Genomic DNA, 25,162 nt, shown 5'->3' on the forward strand with positions numbered 1-25,162 from the left:
GTTAGATGAAGTGGTGGTCGATGCACCGGCGGGTATGTTCGTTGACTGTGTCGAATCGGCCGCCGGACCCGTTGTAGTGGGTGGAGGTGTGCTAGAGGGACGACTCGACGTTATAGGTTCTGTCTGGTCGCTGGTGAGTGAGCTCTCAGTCGGGTCGGCCGTAGGCTGGCATGAGTACGTAGAGGAAATCGAAGACGAGAATTCCGCCAGCTGGTTCGACGAGCAAAACTCGGATATACAGGAACTGATGCCGTACAATTAGCTTTGAGCCGCTATCGTGCCACAGCAGCGATAGAAATGGTCGTCCTCACGCATGTGGGCCGAGCAGGACGGAGCATTGACAGGCCACCCTATTCGGCGTGTCGCCTCCAAAAATGGCAGCGCTGCATGTTGGAAGTGCGGCTGCTAGGGACGTCACAGCTTCCTGAATGCAGGAGAAAGCACGGCTGTACAAAGTCCTTCGTTAGCAGTTCTGCACACTTTATCGTAGATGAGGTCCGCTCAATGAAGGTTCAAGCTTCGCTTCTATCGACTTACTCCGCATTGTTTACCTCTTTCAAGTCGGGGCACAAGTCTTCCCCCGCAATAAAGTAGAACTGGCCGCTTGCGTAGCTCGAGAAAACCAGAAAAGCTGTAAGAACGGCGAGCATGTTGGCGAAGATAGATAGATATCCTTGAAATTAATTGCTTGTGGCAATGCTAGCGATGGTTTATAATTCCGGTGATGGACGAGGGAATCATGTAAGGACAACTCGGAAATGTCCTCTGTAGGCAACCTCGTGCGATATTAAACAGAGGTAATTGGCCTCACGATCACTGACGAGGTTGCAATCAGAGCTAAATCGATTTACGCGCCTGCGGCGAGCAGATGGGGCGACATCATTTTAAGCTTATCAAAGTCACAGCGCAGACAAGACTATCTTCCAGAGCAGAATGATATCATACTACTAAATCCATGGGTAAGAAATAAACGTGTCGGGTTATTAATCGCACCGCGTAGTAGGACCGGAGCATTTGCGCCGTGACCGGTTTCGCTTTGGGCACGGAAACATCCGAAAACACACGGAGGTTGGGCCAATAATAACCGGACCAACTTTGTGAGTGCGTTTAAGCCACGCAAAGACAACAGGTATTCTGGGATCTTGGCAAATCTTGACAAGTATACCTGACCTTACTATCTTCACCAAGTTAACTTACAGTCAGGCACTCAAGTCCAGCTTGATTTTACTACATTCTGGATTTCTAGAATCGTATTCAATAGCGCTTTTTACAGGTATAGATCCTATCGCTTTTACTTACTAGAGTCTTATAGCTCTAACAAACTAGAATAATTATTCGCCAAAATCACTATCCTTATCTATCACCTTTATAAACGGAGCTACTCTTTGCTCCCTTATCTTTTTGAAGCTATTCGTACTACGCCTTTTTACAGGATTCTTCTTCGCCTTCTAGCAGTAGTGGAGGAATGGTGCCCTCTAGGTTTCTACCTGCTTGGATTTAATCAACCAATATCTAAACAGGAACGCAGCCAAGACAGCACGTCGCTTATACCTTCGTTACCTCCTAGATCGGCTGTGCTCCCGGATCAACATCTATGTTGGGGAGTGTCGGGTTTGCTGAACCGCCATAAGTATGTACTGCCATAGGAGGAGAGTCAGCCTTCCACCTATCTTCTTTTTCTTCTGATGCCTGGCCCATTGGGAACTGTGGACTCTTCACACCCGTATCTCGGCCACCCTCGCCAGGATCTTCTCCACGAATCTCACACCCACCGCGATACCATTCCCCCTGTCATCTTCCTTGCAGTTCCTGAAATCTTCGCTCCCGTCATCCAAGCAAGTCAAACAACTAACCACGATGCCCGTGTACACGTCCCCCATCTTAGCCGGCAACAACCTCCTCGCCATATCCACAAGATCTTCCTTGACCCACGCAGTTTTGTTTTGTCTGCTATGAGCCCGCTCAAACACCTTGTCGCTCAGCGCGGTCCTCAGCTCCAGGACCAGCCCGGGCACCGGAGCCACCGCACCGCCCCCGTCGCCCCTGGGATACCACACGAGCGGCTTCCACAGCCCAATCTCGAGCAGACACACCCCCAGCGAGTAGATATCGTGCTGCATGACGTAGTCATCCAGGATACACAGTCCCTGCCTGGCGGGATGTCGGTATAGGTTCCGGTGCCAGGCCGAGTCGCCGAACCGGTTGGTTTGGTGGGCGAGCGAGCGGAACTGCGTGAGGCCGAGGAGGTAGGCGGCGCCGATGGGGCAGGAGGACGAGGGGAAGAGGATGATGTTGTCGGGGCGGATGTTTTTGTGGACGAAGTCGCTGATTATTGTTCATGTCAGGGTATAATCGCTGGTACATACTTACGGATTGATTGGGAAGTGGCGCAGACGTACCAGGCATGGATGTAGCTCACCGAGCGGACCAGTTGCTTGGCAAGGCTGATAACGGCGCTAAGGCTAACTTGTTTCTAGTCCAAGAGGAGTTGCCGTAGCGTGGTTGGCTGTTGGCCGTTGCCAGGGCCGCGGTAGACAACCTCGAGCGCTTTGAGACGCTGGTTCAGAGGGTCCGTGTTCTTTAGGAGTCCCTCGCATCGGAGTAGACCAAATGTGTCAGGGTCGATGTGCTGCAGCTTTCGAGCGAGGTTCTCGGCGTCGGCAATACTCTGTGAGTTGATGCCCGAGGAGAGGTCCACAGGCTCGATAAGCAGGACCCCGCTGGATTCCGGTTGGATGATAAATTTCGCTGATGTGTAGGGAATGATCGATTCTTTGGCATTGGTGAGACGAGAGGCATGAAAGTCGAGGCCGTGTGGATGTTGGGCGGCAGGGTTATTTCCCGCTTCAATGGCGTGGCGAAGGCCAAGCAAGTTGTCCAGGGGGCTGGCCTCTTTGGCCGAGTTCACCTGGCGCTCCTGGCGGGGGGCAGCAAGGGCTGGATCCAACACGCTGTCACCTATGAGAATAATGAGATACCACGACGGATCGAATCGGTTTTGCCATGCTTCCAGCTCAACCATGAGGGCATCGAGGCTTTTCCTGAAGACCGCGTGCTTCCATCTTCCGAACTTGAAGAACTTGTTGCCGGCTGACTCGACGGTTGATGCTGCCATCTCGACCTGCGAGACTGCTTGTAACAGCGTGCCGTGGAGCTTCTGAAGGAGCATGAAATGGCACTCGGCTAGCTCATCATTTAATCGCCCCTGCTCAGAGATACGGCGGAGGAACTTTAATTGGGTCGCCAGCTTCACCCATACCGCCTCCAGAATGGCAACTTTGTCGCTGACATCTTGCGCTGCGCGTTGGTATGCTTTATATATGGACAGAGCCTTATCGGCCAGTCTAGGGGGAGTCAGTGCTGTGCCGTGCCAAGACTGCGAGCGCCAACTCACTCAATACAGCCACCTGCGACGCCGATGACGGCGAGAATAAGTTCAGCTGACATGACCTCAAACCCTTATATGAATGGCCATGCACCGGAGCGCAAGTATCCCAACAGAGTTGGGCGATGTCTTTGAGAAAGATCCGTGTCAGACGCGAGGTTGGGCATCCGCAAGCATGGGCGGTAAGCCTGGGCTGCAGCGGTTCCGCCTTAGCCGGGGCCTGCGGCCAGGGCTAGGTTTCATTAGGCAGATGGCTGAGGAGCGGTGACTGCTGTCGTCGGTTCATTCGCTCCGGCGTCCGCCTTACCAAGCAAGCCACAATGCAGCTGAGCCGTGTCTGTCAGAGCGGTAACTCGAATAGTCCTAATATCTGGAAACCATCCCCTCACAGAGTTACCCTTTCCCAATGCGATTATCTACAATCTAGGTAGCGCCAACAGGACCAAAAATGGACAGTGACCTACCGGAGTTGGTTGCTAATTCGAAGCTGGAGACCGATTTCCTCCCCGGATGCGTCCGACACCGCTTTTACGAGCCGCCGTCTACACTAGCAACTCGAGAAGAGATATGGGATATTAAAGAAGAGATTGGACGAGGAGGATCTGGCGTTGTCCGTAGGGAAGAACGCCGGGTGGACGCGCCTCAAGATCCAAAAGTGCGAGCGGTGAAACAAATGACTAAACTCCAACCTAGCCAGTCCGCCTGGACGTACAGGGATGAACTCGCTACGATTATCAAATTCTCACAGCCACAAGTATGTTGTCGCTATCCGTATCAGAGAGAGCAGATGCTGAAGGAATGCAGTATGCTCCGCACTTCGTCAGCATATTCGGGTGGTTCGAGAGTGCCGACTCCATGTTCATTGCAATGGAGTATCTCCCAAATGGTGATCTTGAACATTACAAAAATGCCTCACCCCCATTCCCTGAACTAGACACGGCTCGTATTGTACGGCAACTTCTGGGCGGTGTTCGTCATATGCACGAGAATGGTTTTGCCCACCGCGACTTGAAGCCTGGTGTAGGTGTTCGTGGTTCACAGGCGATGGGATTGCACTAAACAAGAAGTCCCCAATGTTAGAACATCCTCATCTCATCTACTGCTCCCTCATGGCATATCAAAATTGCCGACTTTGGCATCAGCAAACAGGCTTTCAAGGGCGTCACACGGCAACAGACCGCAAATATGTTCGGCACAATGGGCTATGCGGCGCCCGAAGCCCTTGGGTACTATGATGAAAGCGACAATGCCATTACATACACTATCTCAGTCGACATATGGGCCGTTGGGACGATCGCACTAACACTGCTATTGGGGCGCGACGTATTCCCCAGCCCTGGACATCTTTCAAGATATGTCAATCACCAGCGACCACTCGAATTCTCCCGGCAGCAGGGTGATGATTTGACCGATCTTTGTCGGAATTTTATCAGCGGACTGTTGACGCCGGATCCGGTGCTCCGACCAACGGTCATCGCTGCGCTGATGCATCCATGGCTGAATCAAGCTGTCACACCGCCCCCTGAGGAGACTGAGATCAACAACACTCAGCAGTTACCCTATGCAATCAATTCTCCAGCACTAGGCGCAGAGCAAGGTATCAAGTCGGAGCACCATGAAGACAAGGTTCCGGATATCAATCAAAGATTACCGCAGGGCGGGCCACGACGCACACGTCATATCAAGGCAGAACCCCTGCCAGACAACACACTCAGCTCTGTTCCGGCCATCAAGGAAGAAGCAGAACCGGACAAGAAGCCTGTGGTCAAAACCGAAACAAAACCGGATCTCAAATTATATCCATCAAGAGATGCCATGGCTCTCCAAAAAATTCACGAATCACTTTATCATGACAACATCCTACTCTCCCGCAATTTCCGAGGTCTAGTCTTCAGCCAGGTACGTCAAATTTGCGCACACTGGTAACTCCTACCTGCTAATAACTCCGACTAAATACTTATAGACCCGATACTTCGTCCTCCGTTCCGATAACGCCACAGACATAGAGACCAGCGCCGCGCATGGGGTGTGGGCGTCCAGCCAACGCGTCAACAAGATCCTCGACAAGGCGTTTGCCCAATCCGGTGGCCATGTGGTAATTTTTTTCTCGGTCATCCTAAGGTCAGTTATCTCGCCAATCGTCGCCAAGCGGCAGGTTTCAGATTAAACTGATGGGCGTACGTAGCCGTAAGTTCTGTGGCGTCGCCCGCATGACCTCGCCGCTTGACTGGATCAACACGGATCCACACTGGGTCGAAGACGCCTGGCAGGGGCGGTTCACGCTCGATTGGCTCAGCCACACGGAGCTCTCATTCGATCGCGTGAAGTATGTTCCAGTTAAGGAGAGTACCCCGGGCTTTCGGGCGGTTGCGTGCTACGACGGGACGGAGATTTCGCGGGGGAGTGCGTGGGAGCTTTTGAGGGCTTATAGTTCTGAGGAGAGGTTGCAGAGACCGCACGTGATAGCTTGACTTGTTGTGCGCCTCTAGTTATCGGTATTGATCAGAAAAGGGCACCCTGAACGGCTGGGTAATGGTCACACAGGGCTGGGGTCAGGTCATTTCGATGGCTTTCCTCTTCTGCTCCGTCGGCCCGGTCCAGACTTTGCGGTGTGGTTGCGGTTCGTGACGGCACCATGGGAACTCTCCTTTCCGTCTTTGTGTTGGCGACTTTAACCATCCATACGTTGCCACTCTCTTAGCCAGTTCGGCCTCCCTACGTCGACACCACTAATAGAGGGCTTGCCAGCTGTAGTCAGCGCCATAGCACCAGCTGTGATTCTGATTTCATATTATAGCACAATGGATTGACTTTTGCAGTGACATAGGGACTTTCGCGGTATGAAAGTATGGATATTACGGAAAGCATTGACATGGATGCCCAAACTCTATTCTACCCGACGAATTGATTAGTACGAGTACTTCAACGAGTTCAGCACTGGTGGGCCCAACAGCCGCCACATATTTTTTTCAGATACAAACTAGTCTCTTGTGAGAGGCTGCTCTCTCTTAGTGCTGATTTCGCGGTGGTTGTCTCCAGATTCACACCATCATTCATAGCACCATGTGCGGTTGAAACAGCAGCAGTAGCAGCGAGGAGTCGATTCCTCGCACTATCAACAACATGTCTGAGCTACATGCATGCGGCTGATCACAACCAGCAATCCAGTGGATGATCTGTGATACTTAAGCTGGACTGTGTCGTGCTACAGGGTGTTCGACGAGGTTTACGAGTAACCTGGGGACGTAGGGAGTATACTTTTCAGATGGTATCAAGCAGGAATGCTTGAGCGGCACGTACATTTGTAGGAAATAATATAACGCAATCTGTCGGATAATAGGAGCCACTCAAACAGCATCAACCCTTCCATACTTGATGTCGGTATATGTCGCTTAGGTTGCATCTTCCAAGATCTCGGTTGTGGATGGGTGAGGATAATTAGTACCACCAGCCGGCATCTCACCTGCATGTTCGCATTTGAAGCAACCCTCCTTCGTATTATGAGACTTCAGCGTCGGCTCGTTTGGAAATCAGCATGGTATCCGGTCGGGTCCCAGCGTGCGACGATAATTAAAGCTGGTAGTTACACAACATCTCGAGGGTGCCAATGACAGAGTGCATGGCGGTATTCCGAATCAGCCGCATCACACCATCCGCATGCTGTGCCGCACCACGATGCTTGACGCTGAGGGGTAGTGCCTTGATTTCGAGCATGTAGGTAAAGGGACTCCGCCACGCGGAGATATCCCTCATAAATTAACCTCCAACCCCATCTCTCCGGCACTGCAGCAAATATTGGCTGGCTTTGCCGCCGCGAAGTGTTTCAAATTCATCGGTTGGTACCCGCACCAACCAACCATACGCTCTGATATCACGAGACAACATGTCCGGATACAGCGAATTTATATAATGCGACCTTTCCGGCGAAGAAGGTTGCAGAAGCTGAACGCATGAGAACCGAAATATACTAAGGTTTGCTGCAATACTACCATGTCAAAAGTTAAAACGCGACTCGGTTGCCGCTCAGTACTATGTTCAGCCGCGGGGCAGCCCACATCAAGGTTGACCCCGCAATAGTATCGTGGTACCAGTAGTCTTCATTGCGTAGTACTTATTTAGTATGCGCTCCCCTCTTAAGTAAGGTATCTGTCGCAGTGGGACCGGGATCGAACTTCTACCATGTAACTCCTGAATCGTGACCCATAGCCATCTTCAGCAACTAGTAATTACGATTCATCGTACTGGGCCACACGATGAAACGCGCAGGCAAATCCTTCTTTAAGTGGACGCCCTGGTTGGGGATAGTCTCACTGACGACCATGCTTGCATGCACTGTCGCCTCGGCGATTGTGGTTGCGGCTTCGCACGATAAGGAGGTCGGAAGCTGGAAAATACAACCCGCCGTCTGGCTTGCCATCTTCTCAGCCATCTCAAACATCGCTTTCAGTTCGGCGCTCGCGACGGGCATCGCCGTGTGCTTCTGGCTTCGCGCCGAGCTGGGCTCTGAACTATCCCAGCTCCACTACATCTGGGACCATGGACGAGGCATCGGATTCCTCTCAGCCTTTCGTGCCGGCTCCGATGCGAGGAAGGTTGCGCTGCTTGCGACCGCTGCCTACATTGTGCAGTTCGCAAGCGGTCCGCTGCTCCAGCGCGCTACCTACCAAGTCACCGAAGACCGCGTCAACCAGGGAGTCATGTTCTTGGACATAAGCAACAGAATCCCGGACGGCTGGTACGGCACCTGGAATTCCAGGGGGGGTGTTATCCAGCGCCGTCCCTCCATTACGGCAGCCCAGGAGTGGTACCGCAACGACACCGTCACCGTGCCGGATCAGGAGGGCTACCGATGCGATGGCACTTGTCACGGTCACGTCAGAGGGGCCGGCTTCGTCGAAACCTGTGTGTCGTCGACTAGGCCGCTGGATCTATCTACAAACGCGTCTAATGTAGATAATAAGCCGCCCGTATTCCTCATCACATCAAGTATAATGGACAATGGAACCAACCCGGATGGCACCCAGCAGCACCTCGTCAACCTAACCGTCATGTACATTACCGAGATCCAGGCCCAGTGTCAGGCCACACTCCACATCGACAACTGCTACCTCTCGTCCGCCGTGGTGGAATACCCTGTCTCCATCCAGAACACCTCACTTGCCCTCCGCACCAACGATCTGGACTCGCTCCGGTACGTCTCCAGCTACTCCTCGTGGGGCGACCGGCTCGACGCCCCGGCCGGCACCGGCGTCGGACCGCTCGCCATCCTCAACGACTTTATCAACGACTTCTACCATTCCAACGACACAGCCGTCTACAACACCAACCTCAACAGGTGGATCTTCTCGGGGCCCGGGAAGGGCCACCTAGGCGACATCTTCCTGCAGACGAAGCCGCCGGCGTCGCTCGCCGGCTCAGAGTTTGAGGCCTGCCGCCTCATCTGGTCCAGCCCGACGCGCTACCTCCTCACGGCCGTGCACGACTACATGTTCCGCGTGGCCCACCACGTGGGCAACGGCACCGACCGGCAGACGTTCGCGGCGCGGCGCACGGCCACCGTGCTCGTGTTCCGCTCCGACCGGGCGTTCCTGGGCGGGGCGCTCGGGGTGGCGCTGAGCGGCATCCTGCTGGTCGGCAGCCTGTCGTGGGGCTGGTGGCGGCTCGGGCGGGCCGTCACGCTGAGCCCGCTCGAGACGGCGAGGGTGTTCCAGGCGCCCGCGGTGCGCGACGCGGTCCGGCGCGGCGAGACCATCGACGAGATTCTGGAGAACGTCAGGCACGTCAGGGTTAGCGCCGCGGCGGGTGGCGAGGACGCGACGCCCGTCTTCTTCTTCTCCGAGTCCGACTTGGGCCCCGAACCGCGGCGGCCCCAGGGGATGATGCTGCACGGCAGCGCAGGATCCGTTGCGTCCTCGGCTCGGGAGGTGGGGGGTTCACTCAGGAGTTGATGCTGCCCAGCCCAACGCTTATGCCTTGCCCTAGCAAGAACCCCCGGAATTGCAGGCGAGCCTCAGGCCGGCATCGGGTTGAGGTAGTAATCTCCAGTCGTCGTGGCACCGTTGGGTGTCATCGTGTCCGCTTCTCGCCGGCGCTGGGCATGAATGTCAGGGGTCTGAAATCTTTGCCTTTTGACGGATGGAGCGGCCCTTCTTGAGAGGGATCGTCTTGCTAGGGACCCTACACAATCCGTGTCAGGGATAGAGCGCGGGGGGGGGAACGGAGGGTAGAGCCGAGGTTCTCGCGCTCAAATTTCATATACGGGACCTGTTCATGCATCGGTTGTCTTGGGTAGCCTCGATACCTACAGTAGTAGTGGTTAGTTGCCTGCCGAGTTGCCCGAGTTAGGAGTTCCGTTGTGCCCATTAGGGCGTGGTCACGAAAAGCTAACGGGATTCGTTCATTCAAGTCGTCGATCACTACGGCCAGCGACGCTCCGAAAGACCTATAGGTTTCTTGTGATGTGGCAGTTTTAGTTAGTAATAAGAGGAATACTGTGACGTTGCAATGCTCCCGAGTAATTCCAGCTGGTCCTAGCACTCGGCAGCAACCGCTTCGACCTTGGCTGAAAACAACCGAGTACATATACGAGGCTCGGCATCCACTCAATGAACCTGGCTCTGACGTGTTATTCGACGATTTTCGGCGTTGGTGGCGCTCACCCCGGGTGGGTCTCACTGTAAGATTCGGGTCGGAGTCCGCCCGGGTTGAGCACAAATATTTTATCATCCTCTATGGGGCCAGGGCCCGGGGCTCGGACCGGATAGTTTCTATTCTTGGCTTACCTACAAAGTTTGGTGCTGTGACAAACCGAATTATGGCTAGAGCCTCAGCACAACTCACGTCCAGCCATGGCAAGTGTATATAAGGCATGCTGCTGGGCATCCCCCTTTGCTTTAATGCTAACTTCATCATTATCAGGGTTTCGGATCTCTTCAGAAGCAGTACTCCAACTCTGATCTTCCCGCCTCTCATCTTCATCCCGCCCACTGAAGATACCATGGCTCGTCTTCGAAGCATCATCGGGTCCCTCTGGATCCTCAGCATGGCCTATGGCACACTCGCCAATCCCGTCGACCTCGTCGATCGTCAACTCAGCGGCGTTACGCCATGCGGCCCTACCGTCTGTGCCAAGGGCATGGAGTGCTGCAACTTCAGCTGCGGCATCTGCACGCCGCCTGGCGGGTTTTGCACGATGCAGTTCTGCGGAAAACCCTGCGGGTCCAGCTTCTGTTCGTCTTCGGACGAAGTCTGCTGCAATGAGAGCTGCGGCATCTGCACCAAGCCCGGAAAGCCGTGCCCCCTGCTGGAGTGCAACGCGACGGCACCGGCACGCCGGGAGGCTGACGAAGTTGGGGTTTCCTGCGGCCCCAATACCTGCGCTGCCGGAGAAGTGTGCTGCAACGATAGCTGTGGCTACTGCACCAAGCCCGGAGAGCCTTGTACGATGGAGTTGTGCCTGCCGCCGTCCCCAACTCCCTGCGGCCCGAATACCTGTAGTGCTGGGGAAGTTTGCTGCAACGAGAGCTGTGGATACTGCACAAAGCCTGGAGAGCCTTGCACGGAGGAGGCGTGTCTGCCGCCGTCCCCAACCCCCTGCGGCCCGAATACCTGCAGTGCCGGGGAAGTTTGCTGCAACGAGAGCTGTGGATACTGCACAAAGCCTGGAGAGCCTTGTACGCAGGAGGCGTGTCTGCCCGGAGGGAACTGAGGAGTTGGAGCAGGGGGGGGAGGGAGAAGGGGAGTCTGGTCGTTATGGATGAGAGGGGTACGAACACTAAAGCAACTGGGACTGTCTGCTGTGACTCCTATTCAATTCTCCAAACCGGATGCCATGGTAAATCGCAGATTATCTTCTTGGCATGTTTTCTATTTTTAGTATTTCCGACCAGATGGGGAATAAATTGCGTCCTTACGTGGCAGCTAAGTTACCTGGTCAGAGTGCACGCATAGAAGACTCTCTCATTACTACTAGAGTCAGAATGGAGAGCTCACGTTCCGGACTTGCCGGGTTTTCTCTAATCGCAGTAACTGAATCTTCCTTCCTCCTACCAACCCTACAGGGCCATTTCGGTCTGATCGTTTGCACGGGGGTACACAAAGTTTCCCTAACAACGTATTCAGTTGCGTATTGAGCAGTTGGTCAGCCGATTTCACGGCCTTCATCAAAACAGGGCATTGCAATATGGTAGAACTTTGGCTTTGTCCTACGTGGGAATGCCGGCGAAGCTTAGATCAGCTGACAACAGCTTACCGAGAAATTCATCTGTCACAGAAGGCTACTGATCTGCAGACAGTTGTCTCATCACCCCCCCAATTCGCCACACCACTACTTAGCGCTTTCCTCCTGCAATATTTACTCGGAGTTGGAACCGAGTAATCTTTAAGCATTTGTCTCTTTAGCTGCGTTGTTCAAGTGTCTACGCTACACTGCTCGCTGCTGCTGGCTCTCCGCTTCTGGGCGGAGACTCGAGAGAGGCGGCTCGTAGGGCATCCCATTAAAATAGCACGGGCACACACATCAACGGAACATAACTGTCTAGTTATGGAAAGAGAAAAGGATACGGTAGGCCCAGACATGGCTAAAGTATTGCAACAGTAAGTTCCTTGCAGCCTCAGACAAGCCCATACCAACGTTCGCAAATAGAGCTCTCTCCGGCCAAATGAAGAGCACCGTAACTCTAAAGAATACACCCAAATAAACTGCGCAGCGATTTGGAAAAGAGGTAATGATGTCGGCGAGGACGGCCTTACTTAAAGCAGGAATCTTGACCCCAAGCAGGATTCAGCTATGTCAGAGCCTCGCCCCGCCCTCTGATCGGAGCGCCCGGATTCCCGGGAATCTTACTTCCTAATCCGGCTGTAAAAATGTTCCGTCTGTTGCTTAAGCTCTTTAATATCTTTGCTTATGAGGACTAATTCCCATCACGAAGAATAGATGGATTCGCGGATATCAATTTCCATACTTGGATGTAAAACTTAAGTCTCACTTTGACCCACCAGCTTATTGACATTGCCCTTCTTGCATAGCAGAGTTTGACACTCGTAGGTAAGGGGTCATTGAAACGGTGCAGACACACGCGCACCTTGGCTGCCCCCATATACCCATCAAGACAACCTATGGAGAGGGCGAAGACGGTGACCGGCCAGATAAACATGACAAACAATACTAAGCAACGACAACAGTAGATTACTATAGCGCAGACAAGGTCAAAACAACACGTGCAGATAGAGCTCTCTCTGACCAGAGAGAGACTACTTTGCACATAAGAAGAGCTCTCAAATGGAGCGCGCCACAACTGTGAAAACAAAAAAAAAAAAAGGTGTACAACAGAGATGTGTCTAATTATCTGAGATCAATGGCTCAGACGGCCCTATGTACAGTACCTATCTCAATCATGATGCAAAATAGAAAGACGGTCTCTACTTGCCTATTTAGATTTTGAGAAGTTGTCTCTCCATCCCATGACCCACCCAAGCACCCGCACTAAACCTATTTAGCAAAACCTTATCAAATGCTGCTGCTCTATGCCCATACCGCCTTCTTTTCCCATTCCATTCACAATCGAGCATAGTAGGAGGGCAAGGTACAAGTGCTTAAACAGATGACTGCGATAACAGATACCGTTGATCCACCGAGATTACAGTGCTCGCAATGACGGCGTGGAGGCAAGGGATGCGCCAAACAAGATATACAACAATTGGACGGACAAGACAGATGGGTCCTTGGATTGGGAGAAAGCGAGGCTTCCTTAGGCCAAATAAGCAATGTTATTATACATGATCAAATTGGAGCGAATTAAGCACTTTGACAACGTCAACTACAACGGTAGTATTAGGTAGGCTTCTTGCCTTGAAATGGGTGTCTTGTGCCCACTGTTGACTGAAATGATATAGAAACACATTTATATCCACATACTGAGTTGGGGAAAACTACCCCCAGAGGGCAGGGTCCCTCAGGACAGAGCGACACACTTGCTAGGATGGCGTCCCGGGGACCGGAACTTGCCGTGGGCTCATTTTCCTCTTGCACCATAATTAGGTAAGTAGGACCGTCCTTGGCATTGCTTCCTAGACAGGGCAATCGATTCAGCACTCTTTTCTACATCTTTGTTGCAGGCTCAATTGACGAGCTTTCTTTGCGTACAAACCGATCTCCGCTCTGATCAGAGGGAGATCTACCTGCGCATGTTGTTTTGACCTTGTTTAGGCTACAGAGACCCAATTTGTGGTGGTGTCGCCTGGCCTGTCCGTCTAGCATTTGGCCGCCTTTGCTCTTCCCCTGCACCATTTCAATACCCATCAAAACAAGAGGAAGGGTAAAGGTGGCCAAATGCTAGACGGACAGACCAGGCGACACCCGCAACAAATTGGGCTCCTGCAGTTGGCAGGGCCAAAACAACATGTGCAGAGAGATCTCTCACTGACTAGAGTGATGCTGTTCTCTGGGGACAGTTTTCTCCAGCCCGTGAGCCTTGTCCGATCGACACAAGAAGGCGGTGAACCAGTTCATCTCCTTGCAGACCTCATGTCTATCGAAAGCCCCACCTAGATAAGCCACTTCCGTACTGATCGCAGCCACTTGCACTGTGCAAATCTTATGCCGCTTTTCTCCTAATTAGTTGCTAAGAGTATAGAGTGCAACATCCTCTTAGATGTTTATAAGTCTCTTGTAATTAATTCCACTGGCTTCAAGTATGAGAGCGCAATAGAATGCCGACTTTACATATTATTAGAGCCCTAAAAATATATTGTAGCTGTGTTTACTGGCTTCGTGAGGTGGAGTGCCCGGTTCTCTCCCTGGTACACCTCTGCCAGGGTCAGAAACCTATCACCCCACCAAGCCGATCAGCACCACCCATGCAATCCGAATCGGAAGTCATTTTTCTAGTAATTTCTATAGTGAGTGATTTCTGATCGCAAAGGTAAAGGTTCCTTATATTCCAAATCGACTACGACTACCAAATGGTGCTCCTATACCTAGTAACCAGAAGTCTGGCAATCGATATCTAAGCTTTTGACTTTGTCCGCACGTATCGTGAGAGCAGTTTGACGGGCCATTAACACCTGTAGCCAATTGGACCGGACCGTCAACGGCCCGGTGACCCCAAGAAGATGAGGCTTGGCTGGCGGCTTGGCTTGGTGGGGCGATAGGTTTCTGATCCTGGCAGAGGTGTAGAAGTGTCTTTCACAATGTAGTATACTGTACAAACACCTCCGGGCAACAAACCGTCATATGGCCAGGGGTGAATATTTGTGGCGTTTGTACCCTTCCCGATCGGTGTTGACCGCTAGTCCAAACTAGTTAAGGCAGTACATCGCTTCTTGCAAGGCTTAGGCTCCGGAAGCCCCGGTGATATTTGCCTTGTGGTTATTCCATAACAAGTATTTGCGCCACGATAGGGTGCCTAATTTTGTGTAGTTAATTACAAATTTTGCGGCGTTTTGGCGGCGCTGATCATCAATCAGCTTATCCAAATACTCACTAGCCAGCGGGTGGCATGGAACAACCCGTGTCGAGAAATACCTTGAAGGGCTTTCGACCCGGGCAGCCATTTGTCGGGGAAGAGTCAGTGCCTTCCGGAGCCCTGTGTGCTGACCTAGATGGCCGATGCGTGGCAACCTATCCTCCAAGCAAAGAACGGGGGAAAAGCAAACAAGAGGAAAACAAAGGAAGAACCGTACGGTTCGAACACTCCGTCATCCTCATTCAGCAAAGGGAATCATCATGGAGCCGACAACCCCCCATCTGCCAAAGCGTCGTTAGGCTGCTCTCTGGAGTAATGATTAGTGTGTTGGAACGATGTACAAGACGACTCTTGCTCGTTTCATTCCCGCTGATATGCTCAACGAGAAAAGCTCCGTACCATCTTCGGATGAGGAGGAAGACGACGACGGCTATGACAATGATCCCGAGATAACCCTCGACTCTGTCGAGAGAAGCAGGACAATCAATTTATCCATCCGCGCCACCTACACCAATTGGACGCCGCGAGACGCCTTCCGCGAACTGGTACAGAATTGGTAATCTTTCCTACCCCATCATCGCTCGTTAAGCACGGCCAGTGTCTAATCTCTTGGTGTCCAACTAGGCGAGACGGAATTATCAAGTCCTTCCGCCTTGCCGAGAAGGACTTGTGTATCCTTCGCGACGCAAAGACCTTGAGTCGCAGCATCGAAATCGTCTACAAAGCCCTGCGCTTCGATGCCGATGACCGCAAGGAATGCCTCGGTTTTATCCGGTTCAAGGGTCACAACGGCGAAGGCACCATCGAAATCACGAACCGGTCTGCAAGTCTTCAACCATGCCACCTCGATCTCGGCGGTACGAGCAAAGTTGGGAATGAGCACCAGGACGGGGCCCGGGGCGTGGGTCTCAAGATTGCCCTCATAGCTTTCATGCGTGGCTCCGCAGGCCACAACGTCAGGTGCCGCTCAGGGGGCTTCAACTGGAAGTTTGATTTCACTACCAGCGGACGACTTGTGGCCCGCCTATGCCGCATGTCGCCTCGGAGCATCCACAAAGCCGAGGACCAGGCGCGGCGGCTGAGCCAGAGAAGGACCTTGCTCCCGTTTGCGACCAAGCCGAACGGCGACGTGCAATTCGTCATCGGAGAGACACACCTGGGCCGGAACGAGCACGGCAACAAGGTTAAGCGGCGCCCGGTCAAGCAAGAGCATTTCGAGGCCTGGACGAAGGCCGCCTTGTTCCTGCATCACGGCCAAGATGGAGGGATTATCTCGACCCGGGACGGCGACCTCCTGACAGATTCGCGACTCCGCGGAAATCTTTATCTGAACGGTTTTCTTTTGCGCGAGTCCACCCCAGCCAGATCGGCGAGCGTCACGAACCAGCCACTCAAGTTCGGCTACAACCTCGCTTTCGGAAGGACCAATTGCGAGAGGCAGTCTCTCGCGAGCGCCGAGGAGGAGTCGAGGGCCATACTCGCCATCTGGAATAATGTGTTAGTCACCAGACCTGAGATGGCGTCAGAGCTGAGCATCATGCTCAATACCAACGAGCCTCGGTACGCCGATGTCCTTGGGGCGAAGAAGCTCATGAGCTTCGAGACAGCTCGCCTCCTCGCCCGATATCTATTTGGGAAGCAGTTCGAAGGCACCTGGTACCATTGTAGCGAGGAGAAGTGCATGGTATGTAGCCGCTTGCACCGTCTCGGACAAACCCCGCTTGCATAGGATGTTACTAATCTTTCTCTCTCTGCCACACATGTAAATTAGAATACAAGACTGGACCAGATCATTCAAGGACTCGGGTACGAAGGCGCCGAGCTAACCGACGGGTACTGGGCTATCCTGCGCCAATACAATCTGATCCGCACCGCTGAGGAAGAGGAGCAACGACGCTTCGCCGCCGCACCGCTCGTTGACGTCCCCGAGTCCACCTTCGCCAAGTCGGTACACCGCCTCTTGCGTGCCTGTGTGCGGGCCTGCCCAACAACGGACGGCATGGCCATCAGATTTGTTCAGGCCGGGCAGATGCGCCTCCAGATCGTCTTCTCAGAAGCCGAGCGGCTATTCCTGGTTCACGACCGGTGGCTCTCCGTCCAGGACGCCGTCATGGAGCTCGGCCTGCCCGATGACCTGACAGAGGCCGACATCACGTTCCATACCGTGAAGCGGCTCTTTGCCGACGCGCTGGAGCAGCTGCCGTGCAGCATGTTCCCGCAGGATAGCCCGATGACGGCGGACCTGCAGAGGAAGTTGGACATCAAACATGCGGAACAGCGGCTGCTAAATCACCATCTGCTAGTAGCGACCTTGGGCGTTCGCGCGGTTCCGCCGCATCACGGGTTGTGCCTAAGCTGGGCAGCACCCGCTTCCCGACAGAATTTCGAGGTTCAGTGTCACAAAGCGTCTAGGTGCTTTGACCTCTGGGACAATCTGCTGATCTCAGAAGACGGTAGGCTTCTTCAACTTTTTTTTTTTTTTTTTTTCTTGTTCTTGTTCTTTTTTTGGGCTCTTTTAAGCTTGCCTTTCTGCTGCTCACCTTATCTAAACCTCGACTAACACGTATCACTTCTGTAGCTCGGCCGGACAAGTTGCCTTGTATTGCCGCCAAGGGCGATGACGGCCCTATACAGGGAACTGATGGGGACCAGTCGGTCATTCCCCCACTTCCAACCTGTCGGGTTTGCCGACAGGACCACAGGGGAGAAAGCTACCACTACGAACGCGGCTTGGAGGAAGACGGGGAGTACTTCTTCGTACTAGCGACGCCTTCAGATCCGACTTCCATCGTGGTCCTGTCCAGCGTCACACGCATATCTGCCCCTCACCCCCAAGCCCCAGTCGTCGCCGGTACACATGCAGGAAGTGATGCCAACATCTTTGATGGCGGACGAGGGCTACGGAAACCGGAACAGGAACCGGAAACGATAACTATGGACGGAAATATATCGCAAGCTCAGCCTCTCTTTGCCACGGAGGCGTTCTCTGCTACCGAAGCGTCGGCATCACCCAGAACAACTGTGCCAGCGACTTCATTTGGTAAGCATATCTCCCTCCCTACGCAGCTATCCCCACCAGTATACTCACAAGGGCTTTAGCCATTGGAAGCCGTGTGCAGACCGTCGACATTCTTGCCGTCGATAGAGATCGATGGTATGAGGCAAAGAATTCTGAGAATGTGCGGGCTGTAATTGGCATCCTGAATGGAGAGAAGTACCTACCAAACGAAACGAGAAAGCGGAGGAGATTACATGAGGATTAATTAGTAGCTCTTTGCGTCGCATTGTGGGAACTAATCTGGGGCGTATTCAAGCTGTGTGCCGATATACCTGGGAGTCGGAGTCGGAAGTGTTTGTCATTACGCACACAATACTACTGCTGGTATGTTACGTTGTTATGCTTAATTATGCTTAAGGTAGTTAGATGTCACAGTAATACTAGAGCGGGGCACATGCTCTGAGGGATGGTATCATTAGGGCAGACACTACCTTTTCCCATAGGACGAGATTCCTTGGATCCCTCAAACCTTCGCGTTTCTTAACTAAGTACCTAGGGTACTATATTTTGAAGCAAGAAATGTGGCCATTTTACTATACCAGTGGTGCAGTCGAGACTCCTGTAGGGACTGTAAACGACAAGAATAAGACTCAGATAGATCTCTATAACGCACTCACGTCCAAGAAACGGTGAACAATTTAGCTTATCGCGGCCAGACATGATGTCGGCGTCATTAACATCCGTTCAACTATCACCCAACTGTGCTGCCCGTCTCCCAGCTAGCACAATGTGCTGCATGTAACTTCCGAAACAGCTAATGAGACTCTATCAGACAACGCCTCCCCTTTGGCATGGAGAGGAAATATATTTTCTGCTCCATATCCTCGTCGCTCATGCCCTCCAGCCCGGAGATCTTTGCGTCGGGAAAGGCGCGGAAGAACTGGGCGGCAGCAAGGCGAAGTTCCATCCGGGCCAGATGGAGTCCGATGCAAACTTTTCGTAGCACAGATTGTTAGCAGAAGACCTTGACTTGGCAGCTTGCCCAGGGGGTGTGGCTGACGTACTTCGGGAGCCCCCTCCAAAAGCAAACATCGCGTCCTTCATCGCCTTGGTAGGCGCTTCCCATCGGGAAGGATCGAATACCTCAGGCTGTGGAAACGTCTCGGGATCTCGATGAAGTGTGTAAGCCTGGCTGCTCACCGTCGTTCCCTCCCCCAGCCAATAGCCAGCGAGGCAGGCGCCCCCAGGCGGCACAACGCGCGGCAGTGCGGACGGCGCGGCACCGTAAAGCCTCAACGTCTCCTCGATCACGGCGTTGAGATACGGCAGCTCCTTCAGCTCCTGGTCCCCGAACCCCTCGCTGGGCAAAGTTGCCAGCTCCTTCAGCAGAGCGGCCCGGACGCTCGGGTGCCTACAGACGGCCCAGATAAGGAAAGTCAGCGTGTTTGAAGTCGTGTCGCTGCCGGCAACGATGTAGGTTATGGCATTGTCGCGTATCTCCTTGAACGCGAGCTGCTCATCCTCCTCAGCCTTGTACATCTTACTGAATAAGGTTGTCTTGGCATTGGTGGGATCGGTGAGCTCGAGGCGCGCGTGGCGCGCGAGAGATTCCTCCGCGTAGCGAGTTATGCGCTGGGTCGCCTCCTCCGCACGCCTGAAGATGGGCAGCGGTAGGATGCCGGAAACGTAGAAAAGTAAGGGGAACGTGGAACGCAGGGCGCCTTGGGCGGCAACGCTCTCAAGGTCGATGATGTACTGGTTCTTCCTTTTCTGCTCGAGCATGCGGAACGACTCGCCGAACGTGAGCTCTCCGATGATGTCCGTCGCCATGAAGAGCCACCACTTGAACATGTCGGCAGCGCCTCGTTGCTCCATCTCCTCTCGCATGTTTTGGATGGCAAGGTTGACGTTGGCTTCTATGACCGGGTACATCAACTTGAGCGATGACTCTGACATGCTGTTGGACAGCAGCCGGCGGTAGCGCCTATGAAGGTTGACGTCGCTCACGTTGAAGAGGTTAAAGAAACCCGGGGGTATTAGTTTGTTGTAGAACAGCGACTTTAGATAAACCTCTTTGACGCTATATACCTCCTTGGTGACGGCAATGTCGGAAAAGTCGACTTCGTCTGGGCTGACACGGACGACCGGGCCTATGCCGAGATTAGTGTCAATTCCAGGTAATAGAGAACGCGACGGGAGACGAGTACCATATTTCTGATGAAGGCTGTGTACGTACTTGGCCCTTCGGCCGGTTAGCCAGTAGTATGTTACCACAGCATCGGTCCATTTGGAAATCCACGGCCCCGAGACCTGGGCGATGGGATGTTGTAGTGTCCGACGGACGTGCTAAGCTCCCCCGTCAGAATTGTAGCAGTGCTATACCAGCAAGCGCCGCTCTAACACTCACATAACCGGCAAGCAGGATCAGCACTAGCAGTGCCAAACCAGCCGCGTATGTGCCATTGGCCTCGAAGCGTAGCATTGTGTCGGTCGGTGATATCGACGGAGCCAACGACAGGTAGTGAACGGGTGTCGACCACTGACTCTCATCAGAGGCAACAGCACCCATTTAATCGGTGACGGCACTTCAATGGAAAATCATCTGGTTATCTCAAAGGAATCAGCAGTGGGGTCTTAGCAGCGTCTAGGCCGTTATCTCCGTGTTCCCAATGCGAGCTACGGGTCAACGATTGCTCCTCTGGCCAATGACCTTGTTGGGCTCGTATCTTCCTCTTGCTGCGAGCTCCGATAAGTCGGATCGGTCGGTCTTCCCAACGGTTCGCGATCAAGCCGCATAACGAAAGCAGCCACGGTTCGAGGCCTCGAGCGGGGTGCCGGCATCATATGGCTGTGTAACCCATCGGTACTCGGATCTCCCTCTGTCCGACGCGGAACGGAAGTCACGCAACGGCGGGGTCGGGGGTCGGCCGCGGTAAATACCCTGTTAAAGCCGATCCTCGGATCGTCAGGTGCTCGGATATACGCGTGACTTGCATGTTGGCAAGCGGATAACTGAAGTGCGAGCTCGGGTACTACGGTCCAAGTTACTAATCAACAAACCATTCTTTAAACTGGTACCGGAGTTAATATCAAATATGCAACTCTAACCCCTCTCTGAGTGATTTTGATAATCCCGACTACCTAGGTTTGGCCGCCTCGGAGGAACCTGTCGTGCCGGATCTACATCAAGCTCGGTGTTCGGCTACCACTTGAGTGCGATGTAACTCTAGGGAGCAAAGAAACGAAAAGCTCTGAGTCATAATCCTACCATGCACGGCATCTGCGCCTGTCGCGGTAATACAAGGTTTAATTAGTGCGGCCACCATGGTGCGCGGCCACCCCAATACCAGTATAACATGAACACATCTTATAGATGTTGGGCTATTGGGCTCCTTTTGAAACAACAAATCCCTGACTTTCTTCCTCCCTTTTGTGGTTGTGGGGATGGTCGACAAACAGTGGAGCTCTTTGTTGTGTAGTGCCCAATACCACTGAAGCGTAGAACCTAGCCAAGAGCCGAATTCGAGCCCACCGCGACCTTAGACTTGTATTACAGGGCAGCGACTCCCGAAACCTAAAGCTGTTGAGGAAGATTCTGAGCTGGCCGATGGATTTGGGCCGCTTGATGGAGGACAGACTGGCCCGGCAGCTACAGCTCGAGGCCGAAGGGAGCCGAAGAAGAGAAGGGAGTCTTTGGACCCTTTATAAAGCCTTCCTTTCCGTTGTAATTACCCGGCTTCTAATATTGCTGTATCCTATTACCTGATAAGGGTATTTCACCGGGCCTATACGGTACGGATTTCCTATGCATTTAGCGGTAGAAGGATTGGCACGCACCTGTAAAGCAGTGTTGGAAGAATAATAACATATAGCTGATGATAGACCATCACAGCGCCTAGCTAGACATCATCACTTCACCATTGTCAACGCGGAGGACAGATGTGGGGTCATCAATATGTAAGTAAGTACACATTAGAGGCAGGAAACTGTGTAAAGCGGCGCAGTGCCTCATAAAATTAGCATCGCTAAGTTGTGTAGAACCATCTTCAAGCATACCGGCTCCTCGAGCCTGGTCTACCATCCTCATCTTCCAGTCCCGCGTTAAGCATCGCCTTGCCAGTACCTCTAGGCCCTTCATGTGCTTTCTCCTCGTCTGGTGGCGTGACCTCCTTCGTGGTATCGTCGTAAAAGTCGGGTTTCTCCTGGTTGCTGCAAAGGAAAGCCTTCCTCAATGCCCACGGTAGAGCCACAGTCCATTGGTACCAGGCAAACTTACGCTTGGAAATCTCATAAATCTGGTCAAGATCTTCTAGGTTTCTCTGCTTCGTTTCTTCGACGAGGAGAAAAACCAAAATGAATGCCAGGACGTTCAGGCCGCTGAAAATGCCAAGCGCCCCTCCCCTCTCGCCAATATCATGGTCAATGAGAGGGTAGAACCATGCGAGGAGACCGGCGAAGAGAAGGTTAACGAAAATTGCTACCGAGCAGCCCTATCATTTTGTTAGATTCCAATGGTGATCGAGCCTCGAATTTTAATGCCACTTGCCTGCTCTCTATGACTCAAGGGGAATCTTTTCACATTATAATTAGCGAAACTTTCCTACACGAGACTTGACGGTGGCAGGTAGAACTGTTGGAACTCACGCTTCGGAAGCCAGTGTGAATGGGACTGGCCCCATTGCGGGGCTGTAGAACATGGTGTGTACTGTCATGTTGCGTCAGTCTCGGGGTCGGTATGACAATCACCGGGCAACTGGAAAAGCGATTCCCACTTACCAAACATAAAAACTGCGACAACGGCCATTCTTTCGCCGGCATTCTCTCGCAGCAATCCCAAAGCAGCCGCCATCAGTGAGAGAGCCATGCCTGGGATAGTGACCAAAAGCCATTTCCTCCGCCCGAATGTGTCAATAGTTCCCACGGCTGGAATGCCAAACAAAAGATTTGTAATGCCTTCCACCCCCCAGAAATGTTAGCGGCTTGAATTAGTCCAATACGCTGTGACCTAAACTTAGACCTACCAAATCCAAACGAGAACAGCATTGCCGTTCTCCATGGGCCCCTGTTGTCTCGCTCGTTCTCAGCGGTCCCTGCATACTTAATATCACTACCAACCCCGAGAAACAAGGATGTCGCATAGAATGCAAAAATATTGATGCCGCACAGCTGCTGCCCGAGCGCAACTGTGCAGGAAGAGATCGTTGCCCCCCGCAGCCGTCTTTTGATGAACAGTTCCTTGTATCGAGTCAAGTAATCTCGAAGACCAGTTATCCAACGAGTCGGCGAAGGGGAGGGATTCGACGGGTCGCTAGATAACTCAGCATGGACCTCTATATTGGACGTGACACTGTGGTGGACCAAGTAGAGGTCGCGGAGCGCCTGAAGCTGATCACGATGGTTCCATTAGCTTGCGCGAAAATGGATTTGGCAGTGCTGTAGGAGTGTTACCTCGGTTGTTCTTAGTCTTCTCAACTCCTGATATGCTTTCTCCGGATTGTACTTCCCTCTATGGGGCCGGAGGTAGAACCGCGGGCTCTCCGGCACAAAATACACCGCAAGCATGAGCATAAGCGCGGGAATTACGGGGGCGGCGAGTATAAGCCGCAAGGTAGTAAGCGGAGTGGCAAGGAAGAAGAGCAAATTCATGCTGTAGGAGGAGAATATCCCGCATGCCACCCTACGTTTCGTTAGTAAGCCTTATCCCTAACGAACCTAATGAAGAACGGAATAAGAATATCGAGAGGAAGCAAATTACCAAAGCTGCCATTGAAGGATGAGAGATCCTGTTAGAATAACCAGGGTTGTTAGCATTCTTCGCAATCTTCCAACACGATACTCGACAAATTCTCGACGGTCTTTCCGAAAGAAAGATCTCTCAGGTAGATACAGGGGCCAGGAGCTGGAAGTGAAAGCATCTTACCGCGCCACCGGCCCAAGCTGGTCTCCGAGGCAATTATGGGCGTGCTAACTGCCTTCAACCCCATGCCGACGCCATTTACCAGACGAATTCCGACCAGAGACTTCCAGGCGTCGGAGTTGCCCGTCCCGGCACTATCAAACTCCAGACATGCCGCAGCGATGGACGTACTTGCGATGAGAACAGCCGCAATGAAAATGGCACCTCGACGGCCGGCCATCTGATTTATTGGGTCCGCTAAGGGGCACCCTCTGTCGCATATGCTCGTTAGTGCGAAGCGCGGAAGAAATGTATGCAGGAACCCGAACCCACATCAGGGCCGCGGCCAAATAAGGGATCCCATTCGCTATCCCGACTTGGTGTGGTTGCGCGTTCTCACCACCCTGTCTCCAGTAGCCCTCGTACACGTTGGCACCTCCGAACGAGCTTTGGACAAAACCTTGGAGGAACGCGGCCAAAACCACTGGTTGCATCCCTAACTGTTAGCGCTGCAGCGATAACTGGGGTCATATTCTCGCCCCTTTTCTCCCTCCCTTCCCATGTATAGGGCCACTTGCCTACGATCAGAACCCTCCAGAGACCTGATTCGGAAATGATTTTATCCTCCTCTCTCCGAAGAGCAGCCTTTTCCTCATCGGTCAAAAGCACCGGAGGCTGAGTTGGTCCTGGATTACGCCCGCGTGCAAGCTGTGCGTAGAACCGGCTGTGCTTGGCGACATGGGCGGCTCTGCACACCTCGTCGATTTTGTCGCTCAGGAAACTGGCCTTGCTATTGACGAAGCGGCGAGCGTCGATGGACAACTCCTCGTCAGAGAAATGAGCTTTTGCGCGGCGGTTAGTTTTGGCGGCTCCCACCGTTTCTAGAGCGTGGGTAGTAAGTAGTAAGTAGTAGTACTCACCAAGGGGGTTTTCGATCCTGGCCTTGTCTGATAGGCCCCAGCGCTCAATCGTCTTGGCCATATTGTGCCGATTTTTGCGAGATCACTCACTACCGCATTTAGGGTGAATACAAGCCCGTCTCGAGAAAGAACTTGAATTTGCGGAGCCTCAGCGGACCCGGTAGGACGCAGAGTATGAGTTGTTGCGCAAGGCGCGGGTAATCCTGATTGTAATACCACGCAAGCTCGGATTATGTAAAGCAAACTTCGCCAGTTTGCGCCGCCTGCGGATACGAGAGAAACCGGTCAACGTTGCATATATTGTCTCGGCACCACGGATCAGGAAGATCGGCGAGCGTCGCCTCATCCCCCCTCTGCAAGCCACAGTGCCACAATACCAGCCTCACGGCGAGCCAAGCGGCGGGGGAGAATGCTTTTTGGCCAGTCAGTGAAGCTAGGGAGTGTAAAATGGGAGAAAGAGGGCCAAGGCTTTGCCAAGTCGAGGATTCGGCCAACCAT

The 25,162-nt window shown here is 53.1% G+C and overlaps 7 protein-coding genes across 7 annotated transcripts; 4 read left to right on the forward strand and 3 right to left on the reverse strand.

Annotated features, from left to right (window-relative positions):
* Window positions 1-1,715: 1,715 nt before the first annotated feature.
* MFIFM68171_05780 (uncharacterized protein) lies at window positions 1,716-3,447 on the reverse strand (the record flags this gene model as incomplete). Its single annotated transcript, XM_071061200.1, has 4 exons — window positions 1,716-2,325; window positions 2,400-2,473; window positions 2,540-3,344; window positions 3,395-3,447. The coding sequence occupies 4 exons, from the start codon at window positions 3,445-3,447 to the stop codon at window positions 1,716-1,718; spliced, it is 1,542 nt and encodes a 513-aa protein (XP_070917301.1).
* A 386-nt stretch (window positions 3,448-3,833) lies between these two features.
* MFIFM68171_05781 (uncharacterized protein) lies at window positions 3,834-5,856 on the forward strand (the record flags this gene model as incomplete). Its single annotated transcript, XM_071061201.1, has 5 exons — window positions 3,834-4,139; window positions 4,190-4,405; window positions 4,466-5,284; window positions 5,349-5,506; window positions 5,571-5,856. 5 exons carry the CDS (start codon window positions 3,834-3,836, stop codon window positions 5,854-5,856), a joined length of 1,785 nt encoding a protein of 594 aa, XP_070917302.1.
* Window positions 5,857-7,638: 1,782 nt separating this feature from the next.
* Window positions 7,639-9,333, forward strand: MFIFM68171_05782 (uncharacterized protein; the record flags this gene model as incomplete). The annotated part of the gene is made up of 1 exon (XM_071061202.1): window positions 7,639-9,333. The coding sequence occupies one exon, from the start codon at window positions 7,639-7,641 to the stop codon at window positions 9,331-9,333; it is 1,695 nt and encodes a 564-aa protein (XP_070917303.1).
* A 1,049-nt stretch (window positions 9,334-10,382) lies between these two features.
* Window positions 10,383-11,093, forward strand: MFIFM68171_05783 (uncharacterized protein; the record flags this gene model as incomplete). Its single annotated transcript, XM_071061203.1, has 1 exon — window positions 10,383-11,093. The coding sequence occupies one exon, from the start codon at window positions 10,383-10,385 to the stop codon at window positions 11,091-11,093; it is 711 nt and encodes a 236-aa protein (XP_070917304.1).
* A 4,131-nt stretch (window positions 11,094-15,224) lies between these two features.
* On the forward strand, window positions 15,225-18,113 carry MFIFM68171_05784 (uncharacterized protein; the record flags this gene model as incomplete). The annotated part of the gene is made up of 5 exons (XM_071061204.1): window positions 15,225-15,406; window positions 15,475-16,534; window positions 16,622-17,303; window positions 17,429-17,890; window positions 17,950-18,113. 5 exons carry the CDS (start codon window positions 15,225-15,227, stop codon window positions 18,111-18,113), a joined length of 2,550 nt encoding a protein of 849 aa, XP_070917305.1.
* Window positions 18,114-18,662: 549 nt separating this feature from the next.
* Window positions 18,663-20,330, reverse strand: MFIFM68171_05785 (uncharacterized protein; the record flags this gene model as incomplete). The annotated part of the gene is made up of 4 exons (XM_071061205.1): window positions 18,663-18,841; window positions 18,913-19,998; window positions 20,056-20,194; window positions 20,256-20,330. 4 exons carry the CDS (start codon window positions 20,328-20,330, stop codon window positions 18,663-18,665), a joined length of 1,479 nt encoding a protein of 492 aa, XP_070917306.1.
* Window positions 20,331-21,894: 1,564 nt separating this feature from the next.
* On the reverse strand, window positions 21,895-24,725 carry MFIFM68171_05786 (uncharacterized protein; the record flags this gene model as incomplete). The annotated part of the gene is made up of 11 exons (XM_071061206.1): window positions 21,895-22,338; window positions 22,395-22,419; window positions 22,493-22,553; window positions 22,625-22,801; window positions 22,870-23,233; window positions 23,297-23,525; window positions 23,604-23,631; window positions 23,769-24,016; window positions 24,078-24,228; window positions 24,323-24,586; window positions 24,665-24,725. 11 exons carry the CDS (start codon window positions 24,723-24,725, stop codon window positions 21,895-21,897), a joined length of 2,052 nt encoding a protein of 683 aa, XP_070917307.1.
* Between the last annotated feature and the right edge of the window lie 437 nt (window positions 24,726-25,162).

This window comes from Madurella fahalii (genome assembly GCF_045866475.1).
Source record: "Madurella fahalii IFM 68171 DNA, scaffold_3, whole genome shotgun sequence".
Taxonomy (NCBI): Eukaryota; Fungi; Ascomycota; class Sordariomycetes; order Sordariales; genus Madurella; species Madurella fahalii.